Source organism: Oncorhynchus mykiss, chromosome 24 (assembly GCF_057628025.1).
Source record: "Oncorhynchus mykiss isolate SJ-2025 chromosome 24, ASM5762802v1, whole genome shotgun sequence".
Taxonomy (NCBI): domain Eukaryota; kingdom Metazoa; phylum Chordata; class Actinopteri; order Salmoniformes; family Salmonidae; genus Oncorhynchus; species Oncorhynchus mykiss.
This window is the reverse complement of record NC_143045.1, coordinates 29,215,488-29,226,133: the sequence shown is the minus strand read 5'-3', so window position 1 is coordinate 29,226,133 and position 10,646 is coordinate 29,215,488. Positions and strand designations below refer to the sequence as shown.

General features: G+C 44.7%; 1 protein-coding gene across 1 annotated transcript; it reads right to left on the bottom strand.

Moving 5' to 3' along the window:
- Positions 1-116: 116 nt before the first annotated feature.
- Positions 117-3,189, bottom strand: LOC110503152 (retinol-binding protein 2). The gene is made up of 4 exons (XM_036961605.2): positions 2,973-3,189; positions 1,609-1,787; positions 912-1,013; positions 117-320 (listed from the first exon to the last, which is right to left on the bottom strand). Exons 1-4 carry the CDS (start codon positions 3,043-3,045, stop codon positions 267-269), a joined length of 408 nt encoding a protein of 135 aa, XP_036817500.1. The 5' UTR covers positions 3,046-3,189; the 3' UTR covers positions 117-266.
- Positions 3,190-10,646: the final 7,457 nt, after the last annotated feature.

The window sequence follows — 10,646 nt, the reverse complement described above, 5'->3', positions numbered from 1 at the left end:
ATGCTAATTTGAGAAGGTACAGTATGTTGTGTTTTTAAAAGTTTATATTGTTTGTTTATATTTGCAAGTACTGTTACCTCTGGTCAATATACACCTATATAAATATTCATTTCATGTATTGACCAAAGTCAATGCCTCCCATCTGCTTGGGATGAATGACGCATTTATTACATGTATGTACAATCACATCATAAGTACATTACATAATTGTGCAGGCAGAAACACAAGAAGGTCATTTTACAATAAAAAAGGTTATGTCAGATGTTTCAGGGCTTCTTCTTGAATACTTGTTTGCAGACTTTGTCTTCAACGTGGATCTCCTGAAAGAAAAAGAGACCACCAGAAAGACAATGAGACAATCAAATAACATATACCCCTCAAACTCAAAAGTGCTATACCTCTCAAACTCAACTCTGGACCTCTAAGTCAGTTCCACTGCATTTTGTCAGTGTTCCCCTCTAATCAGGGACTGATTTAGACCTGGGACACCAGGCATGTGCAATTAATATGAATTAAAAAACACAAACCCACAGACACTTGGCCCTAAGTGGAATGAGTTTGACACCCCTGATATAGGGAATAGGGTGCCATTTCAGATGCAGTCTATATGTCAGGGGTACTCAACTCTTACACTACGATGTTCGGAACCTGCTGGTTTTCTGTTCTACCTGAAAATTAATTGCACACACCTGGTGACCCAGGTCTAATTCAGTCCCTAATTAGAGGGGAACAATGAAAAGATGCAGTGGAACTGACTTAGAGGTCCAGAGTTGAGTTTGAGAGGTATAGAGCTTCTGTTGTCTTAGGTATGAAGAATATGTAATGTTCTGTATCTTGACGTTGAAGTCTAGGAAGTCTACAACCCCGTTGAAGTCTACAACCCCCCCCCCCTCCATCTTTCTCTCAGTCACCAGGTGTAGCAGGTCTCCTTCTATCCATTGCATCCAGCCACGGTTGGCCTTCTCTCCCTTCTGCACAGCCACCAACTTGTCTCCATCCCAGGTAACCAGTGTCTGAAGAACACACACACACACACACACACACACACACACAACAGTCAGCTTACCGTAGACACACATTTGCCCAAATTCCCCACAGCTAAGATATCAGGTCAGTAGCATAGAGTAGACGTAGCATAATACAAATTTGGGACACTCAAATAAGTATATGTTACGTTTGGTATTGTTGCATAAGACAGAAGGTTATTGAAGGCAAAAACTAAAGGAGGGTAGTTGGTCGGGGTGGCTGAGTGGGCATATAACTTGAACGTCTGGCAAGCTAATGGCTTTGTGTTCTAAATGTTATTCATAACATATCACAAATTGCAATTTGTAACATATCATAGGAAATGGATGAAGGATATCCATAAATTAATAAATACCATACCAAATGTAACATATCATACTCATTTGAGTGTCCAGGATTTTCGTTTGTTATGTTACTTCTACCCCTTAGTCCAGGATGAAGATATGTGTGTATGTTTCCATAAAGCCAGGGTCAACAACTCACAGCAGTGCTTATGACTGTCTCTTTTATTCTAATCTGAGAGAAACGGAGTGCAGTGACAAAGTGTCTCTCTGACCGTGGTCAGAGTGGTTGTGGTCCTACCTGGATTGTCCTGTTGTCCAGTCCCTTAGTGACCTCCTCAAACTCCTCCCCAACGGTGAAGTTGACCTCGTAGTTCCTGAAGGTGCTCAAAGTTTTGGTCTCAAACTTGTCTCCATTCTGGACGATCACCTTGGTCTGGGTCAGGTGACAGGCGATCTTACGGGTGGCAAAGTCAATATCTGGAGGAAACACAGTGAAACAATTGAGGCATTTCTGAGGGCAACAGGGGGTGCAACTCAACATTAGGAAAGTGTTTCTAATATTTTGTACACTCAGGATAAGTATCAAGTATGTTTTCATATAGATTCTGTTCACCTTGGTTGGACAGTGAGGTGTGTGTATAGTATACTTTTTATTGTGCTCCCTTGTGCATAAGCCACCAGTCCTCCTCTTCAGTTATGAGACTGCAGCTCAAGTCCTAGAATTACTATTCCACTCAAACCAGCTCTGTTGACAATCTAATTTACCCTTTAAAAATAGCACTGTACCAGAAATAGAGCTAAATAAGGTAAACTGTGAGCCTGCAAAAGAGACCGCCTCTTTCATTTCGATATTCATATTTTATTGGCCACAAAGTGCAAATTCAATTTCTACCCATCTCTCTTTTTGATGAGGCTCTTTTATTTACCCATCCAAATATTTTTCTTCCTCCCTCTATTTCCATATGGGTGTAATTTTCGATCCGCTCATGGAAATGAGAGAGCGGCACGGAATGAGACGCCTTGGATTGTTTGTTTTGGGGAATTTTTCTGGGTTGAGCGGCAGGGACTTATGAATTGCAGATAAAGTCGTGAATAATAAAAGACTTGGGGTTGATCAACGCCATGCTGAATGGATGGATGGGGGCCTTCGCTTGCCAGTGACATGCAGATGCCGCTTGGCAGAGCTCGGGAGGGGAATGGGAATGGGGAGGATGTTAAATGTGGAAAAGAGTAAATCTATATTTATTCAACGTGGTAACAAGCAGGAGCCATTCACACAAACAGTCAAGGTTAAGTCGCCATGACAGCAGCTCAGTAAGTAAATGAAGCAGCACTAGAGAATCCTTTCTCTCTCTCGCCCTCTCTTTCTATCTCTCTTCCTCTCTCCCTCACACACTCTCACTGTCTATCACAATCTCACTAACTAACACACTTAAATAGTCTTTACACAAACGTTATCTCCGACATCCCCCTCTCAATCAGACACACTCTTGCACACAAACCCAATGACATATGCACACAGGCACACACACATGCACACACACACTCTTTCTCTCAATTCCCTCTCTCTTCTTTACCCCTTCCCTCCCTCCCTCTCCACCATCTCTCTCTGCATGTCTGTATCTCTGCTATTTTCCAACAGACATTAGAAGAACAGCTTACCAATGGCCTTCATGATATCCTCAAAGTTCTCGTTGGTGACCATCACCCATTGTCCATTGAAGTCTGCAGGCATCTTGGCACCGGCTGGGTTTGTGCTACTGTATATGCCCTGTATATGTCTATGGGGATTTTTCTCACACGCAAACACAATGCAAGAGGTAGATTCTATTGGCCCAACCCTTTATATACAGCCTGTTTACGTGTGGAATTAAGGGGCAGGGTTCGCCTGATTACACTCTATTTCTTTGAAAGAGAAGGGGCGTGTGTGTGTGTGTGTGTCAAGAGTGGAGGCACTTAGCGTCAGCTAACCCACTGACTCTTAACAGGCTTGCCGGATCACTTGTTCATTGTATTGATGCAGAAAGGAAACAAGATGGAGAGCACCAGCTAGAGCAATGATAGCTAGTTCCACTGTCACCTGTAAACACAGACACTAAAAAGCAATGCTGAGGAGAAGGTCAGAAAGTCATTTCTCTCTTCTGAAACAAGAAAAGGTTTCCAGTTCAAACACAGAATACACTGAGTGCACATTTGACTATTTTCTTCATGTTAAGTCAAAGCAACACACTGGCATTTGCATTTAACCTGCAATCTAGCCTGGTTGCCAGATGCGTTCGTGCTGTAGCTAACTCCTATGATTTAGCTAAGGGAAACTGGCTAGGGATGGGATTAAAACAAACAGATAACTGTGCAACCTGTCTGTAAAACGTATAGAGTATGTATAAACTGGAAGTAGAAGCCTAAGTGTTGTTGTCCAATAGTTTACTCCAATTAAGAGAGGGGTGTGTAGGGTTAGAGGAAAATAATAAAGGAAAATATGTTTTACAAAAAAATATGTGTTGAAGGGAAATGATGCAGACAATTACATTGATGGAATCTACAATCTATGTGCACTACTAAAGATTATCTACCCCTGAAAATATAAATCAATAAAACATAAATACATTTGGGAAACTGATCTGGCAACCAGGCTAGATGCAATCTGCAGGGGAAGTGAAAACCCTTTCTGAACACTTCCACCAGTTCTGATTGCATATTTGCCAATTACCTCTGTAGCTATAAATGGTTTGTAGTTGTATTTGCTTTGACTTCAATTCTTCCTAATGAATTACAATAATCTACCGTGTTTCTGACTTGAAATCCTTTGTCATGATTAATGCCAATGTCAATTTGATTGTGAGTAAGATATTATCTGTGAGAGAGAGAGAGAGAGAGAGAGAGAGAGAGAGAGAGAGAGAGAGAGAGAGAGAGAGAGAGAGAGATGCAGGGTACAGTTAAAATGTTAGGCTCCAACATGCATGACTAAGTTAAATAAAACAATGAAAATTGTCATAAAAACAACAACAATAGAAATAGCACTATATACTTCATAACAACTGTAGCAGTAATGAATAAATACATGTCCATTGGGGTGGAGTGAAGACTGTTGAGGGGGTGAAGACAGAATAAAGACTGTTGAGGGGGTGAAGACAGAATAAAGACTGTTGAGGGGGTGAAGGCAGAATAAAGACTGTTGAGGGGTAGAGGCAGAATAAAGACTGTTGAGGGGGTGAAGGCAGAATAAAGACTGTTGAGGGGGTAGAGGCAGAATAAAGACTGTTGAGGGGTAGAGGCAGAATAAAGACTGTTGAGGGGGTGAAGACAGAATAAAGACTGTTGAGAGGGTAGAGGCAGAATAAAGACTGTTGAGGGGTAGAGGCAGAAAGAATAAAGACTGTTGAGGGGTGAAGACAGAATAAAGACTGTTGAGAGGGTAGAGGCAGAAAAAAGACTGTTGAGGGGGTAGAGGCAGAATAAAGACTGTTGAGGGGTAGAGGCAGAATAAAGACTGTTGAGGGGGTGAAGACAGAATAAAGACTGTTGAGGGGGTGAAGACAGAATAAAGACATTTGAGGGGTAGAGGCAGAATAAAGACTGTTGAGGGGTGAAGACAGAATAAAGACTGTTGAGGGGTAGAGGCAGAATAAAAGACTGTGAGGGGGTGGGAGAAGCAGAATAAAGACTGTTGAGGTGGTAGAGGCAGAATAAAGATGTTGAGGGGTAGAGGCAGAATAAAGACTGTTGAGGGGGTGAAGGCAGAATAAAGACTGGTGAGGGGGTAGAGGCAGAATAAAGACTGTTGATGGGGGTGAAGGCAGAATAAAGACTGTTGAGGGGTAGAGGCAGAATAAAGACTGTTGAGGGGGTGAAGACAGAATAAAGACTGTTGAGGGGTGAAGAAAGAATATAGACTGTTGAGGTGGTGGAGACAGAGTAACAGACTGTTGAAGGGGTGGAGACAGAATAAAGACTGTTGAGGGGGTGAAGAGAGAGTAAAGACTGTTGAGGGGGTGGAGACAGAGTACAGACTGTTGAAGGGGTGGAGACAGAGTAAAGGACTGTTGAGGGGGTGAAGACAGAATAAAGACTGTTGAAGGAGTCATGATTAATGCCAATGTCAATTTGATTTGTGAGTGAGAGAGTATCTGTGTGTGTGTGTGTGTGAGAGAGAGAGAGAGAGAGAGAGAGAGAGAGAGAGAGAGAGAGAGAGAGAGAGAGAGAGAGAGAGAGAGAGAGAGAGAGAGAGAGAGAGAGAGAGAGAGAGAGAGAGAGAGAGAGAGAGAGAGAGAGAGAGAGAGAGAAAGTGGATTACTTTGTTATCAGCCCTATGTGATGGCCCCATAATCAATGGAGATAGAACAGGGGAGACAGAGAGATAAGAGGGAGATAGGGACAGAGAGAGGAAGAGAGAAGAGAGAGAGAGAGAGAGAGAGAGAGAGAGAGAGAGAGAGAGAGAGAGAGAGAGAGAGAGAGAGAGAGAGAGAGAGAGAGAGAGAGAGAGAGAGAGAGAGAGAGAGAGAGAGAGAGAGAGAGAGAGAGAGAGAGAGAGAGAGAGAGAGAGAGAGAGAGAGAGAGAGAGAGAGAGAGAGAGAGAGAGAGAGAGAGAGAGAGAGAGAGAGAGAGAGAGAGAGCGGCTTACTTTGTTATCAGCCCTATGTGATGGCCCCATAATCAATGGAGATAGGAACAGGGGGGAGACAGAGAGACAGAGGGACAGAGACAGAGAGAGAGAGAGAGAGGAAGTGAACATGAGAGGGGGTATACAGAATTCAACCTCTCTTAAGGTCTAAAACAAAGAGAAAATAGTAATTGCCTGTATCGTTCAAACCTAAAGCATATGAAGAACTTGTTGCATGGTGTGTTTACAGTAGTGTGCATGATGTTTCTGTCATGGTATGTTTACAGTAGTGTGCATGATGTTTCTGCCATGGTATGTTTACAGTAGTGTGCATGATGTTTCTGCCATGGTATGTTTACAGTAGTGTGCATGATGTTTCTGCCATGGTGTGTTTACAGTAGTGTGCATGATGTTTCTGCCATGGTGTGTTTACAGTAGTGTGCATTATGTTTCTGCCATGGTATGTTTACAGTAATGTGCATGATGTTTCTGCCATGGTGTGTTTACAGTAATGTGCATGGTATGTTTACAGTAATGTGCATGATGTTTCTGCCATGGTGTGTTTACAGTAATGTGCATGGTATGTTTACACTAAAATGCATGATGTTTCTGCCGTGGTACGTGTACAGTAATGTGCACAGTGTTTCTGACATGATACGTTACCGTAATGTGCGTGATGTTTCTGCAATGGTATGTTTACAGTAATGTGCATATTATGTTTACAGTAATGTGCCTGATGTTTCCATGGCATGTTTACAGTAATGTGCATGATGTTTTTGCCATGGTATGCTTACAGTAATTTGTATGTTATGTTTGCTGTAATATTCATGATATTTCCATAATATGTTTACAGTAATGTGCATGATGTTTCTGCCTTGGCCCATAGTCATTTAATATTCATAATGTGCCCTTTAGCTCATAAACAGTGCATTAAGACAATAGATAATGCATGAGCTTGGTGTAGGGTCAACCTAGCCACAATCATATTCCCTAAATACACACAGCCAACAACAGCTGAACAACGGCTCTGCATAGATTGTGTTGTATGTACTGTGCTCCTGACTGCACAATTCATTTACCTGCGGGGACAATAAAGTTGCAACTGAATTCAAATTGAAATCGTGCAGTTACTTAGAACCAGAGATTATTGCATTTGCATCACATCAAAATAACAGTTTGACAGGTTGGCTGTGTACTGTCTGCTTCCAACTCACACCCACAAACACATAGATCCCCTGAACGCAGCTCACTCTCCAGATTACTGATTACTTTGTTATCAGCCCTATGTGATGGCCCCATAATCAATGGAGATAGGAACAGGGGGGGCAGAGAGAGATAGGGACAGAGAAAGGGACAGAGAGAGGGACAGAGAGGGACACGCAGACAGAGAGAGAGAGAGAGAGAGAGAGACATTGAGAGAGAGGAAGTGAACATGAGAGGGGGTATACAGAATTCAACCCCTCTTAAGGTCTAAAACCAAGACAAAAGAATAATATGCCTGTATCTTTCAAACCTAAAGCATATGAAGAACTTGTTGCATGGTGTGTTTACAGTAGTGTGCATGATGTTTCTGTCATGGTATGTTTACAGTAGTGTGCATGAAGTTTCTGCCATGGTATGTTTACAGTACTGTGCATGATGTTTCTGCCATGGTGTGTTTACAGTAATGTGCATGGTATGTTTACAGTAATGTGCATGATGTTTCCATGGCATGTTTACAGTAATGTGCATGATGTTTTTGCCATGGCATGCTTACAGTAATTTGTATGTTATGTTTACTGTAATGTTCATGATATTTCCATAATATGTTTACAGTAATGTGCATGATGTTTCTGCCTTGGCCCATAGTCATTTATTATTCCTAATGTGACCCTGAGCTCATAAACAGTGCATTAAGACAATAGATAATGCATGAGCTTGGTGTAGGGTCAACCTGGCCACAATCCTATTCCATAAATACAAAATCCTATTCCATAAATACACAATTCCATAAATACACAATCCTATTCCATAAATCCTATTCCATATTGCAACCAACAACAGTTGAACAACGGCTCTGCATAGATTGTGTTGTATGTACTGTGCTCCTGACTGCACAATTAATTTACCTGCGGGGACAATAAAGTTGTAATTGAATTCAAATTGAAATGGTGCAGTTATTTAGAACCAGCGATTATTGCATTTGCATCACATCACAATAACAGTTTGACAGTTTGACTGTGTACTGTCTGCTTCCAACTCACACCTACAAACACATAGATCCCCTGATCGCAGCTCACTCTCCAGATCCCAATCACCTGAATTCTAATCACCTGTTCACACACCTGTATGTCATTATCACATACTATTTAGTTCAGTTCTTTGCACCCCATCACTGTGAGGTATTGTTTGTTTTGTGACATATAGCTTTTGGAGCACTGGGTTTCCTGTGAGTTACTCATCCTGTGTATGATAGTTTTGGCCAGGCTCACTAATGACACCTTTTGCCTACTCCCTGCCTGTACTTTAGCCTATCAGATTTCCTGTTATCTACCTATTGCTTGATCTCTCTGGCTACGTTACTAGCCTATTCCCTGCCTGTACTTTAGCCTATTATATTTCCTGTTATCTACCTATTGCTTGATCTCTCTGGCTACGTTACTAGCCTATTCCCTGCCTGTACTTTAGCCTATTATATTTCCTGTTATCTACCTATTGCTTGATCTCCCAGGCTACGTTACTAGCCTTTTCCCTGCCTGTACTGTTGCCCTTTTGGACCCCCTGTGTACGACATTCTGCCTGCCCCTGGACCCAGCTACCTGCCTCCTCCTGTGTATGACCTTCTGCCTGCCCCTGGACCCAGCTACCTGCCTCCTCCTGTGTATGACCTTCTGCCTGCCCCTGGACCCTGCTACTTGCCTCCTCCTGTGTATGACCTTCTGCCTGCCCCTGGACCCAGCTACCTGCCTTCTCCTGTGTATGACCTTCTGCCTGCCCCTGGACCCAGCTACCTGCCTCCTCCTGTGTATGACCTTCTGCCTGCCCCTGGACCCAGCTACCTGCCTCCTCCTGTGTATGACCTTCTGCCTGCCCCTGGAACCAGCTACCTGCCTCCTCCTGTGTATGACCTTCTGCCTGGCCCTGGACCCAGCTACCTGCCTCCTCCTGTGTATGACCTTCTGCCTGCCCCTGGACCCAGTTACCTGCCTCCTCCTGTGTATGAACTTCTGCCTGCCCCTGGACCCAGCTACCTGCATCCTCCTGTGAATGACCTTCTGCCTGGCCCTGGACCCAGCTACCTGCCTTCTCCTGTGTATGACCTTCTGCCTGCCCCTGGACCCAGCTACCTGCCTCCTCCTGTGTATGACCTTCTGCCTGCCCCTGGACCCAGCTACCTGCCTCCTCCTGTGTATGACCTTCTGCCTGCCCCTGGAACCAGCTACCTGCCTCCTCCTGTGTATGACCTTCTGCCTGGCCCTGGACCCAGCTACCTGCCTCCTCCTGTGTATGAACTTCTGCCTGCCCCTGGACCCAGTTACCTGCCTCCTCCTGTGTATGACCTTCTGCCTGCCCCTGGACCCAGCTACCTGCATCCTCCTGTGAATGACCTTCTGCCTGGCCCTGGACCCAGTTACCTGCCTCCTCCTGTGTATGACCTTCTGCCTGCCCCTGGACCCAGCTACCTGCATCCTCCTGTGAATGACCTTCTGCCTGGCCCTGGACCCAGCTACCTGCCTCCTCCTGTGTATGACCTTCTGCCTGCCCCTGGAACCAGCTACCTGCCTCCTCCTGTGTATGACCTTCTGCCTGCCCCTGGAACCAGCTACCTGCCTCCTCCTGTGTATGACCTTCTGCCTGGCCCTGGACCCAGTTACCTGCCTCCTCCTGTGTATGACCTTCTGCCTGCCCCTGGACCCAGCTACCTGCCTCCTCCTGTGTATGACCTTCTGCCTGGTCCTGGACCCAGTCACCTGCCTCCTCCTGTGCTCCTTTGCAATAAACACCTGCACTTGAAACCAGCTCTCTGTCTCCCCTCGTGTTCATTACAGACTGTGATGTGAATTGACCTCTTGAGTTGCTTTGAAGGGGTCAAAGGTCGATGTCTGAAATGTATCATCCCTCTGATAAGATTAAAATAACACATCATCTGAACTGTCACCCCAGCATTGACACGCAACTTAGTAAAGTGTCACGCAACGGAACTGTTCATGCAACTGAGTACATTTTTCTTAAAACTAGTGCTGACTGAGTAGCCTAGCTCTTCCCTCGTTCTGCTTTATTTCCAAACCACAAGCCTGGAGAATACCCATCCAAGTACTTAACCATCTACTGCACATCGTTGCCGAAGGGCAACAGAATATTTTCTATTGGCGAGGAGCCTAATCGAGCAGTTGGAATTATACCCTTTAATAGTGAGGACTGGGTTTGGGGACAGTGGGTTTGAGGACAGTGGGTTTGGGGACAGTGGGTTTGGGGACAGTGGGTTTGGGGACAGTGGGCTTGGGGACAGTGGGTTTGGGGACAGTGGGCTTGGGGACAGTGGGTTTGGGGACAGTGGGCTTGGGGACAGTGGGTTTGAGGACAGTGGGTTTGGGGACAGTGGGTTTGAGGACAGTGGGTTTGGGGACAGGGGGTTTGGGGACAGTGGGCTTGGGGACAGTGGGCTTGGGGACAGTGGGTTTGAGGACAGTGGGTTTGGGGACAGTGGGTTTGAGGACAGTGGGTTTGGGGACAGTGGGTTTGGGGACAGTGGGCTT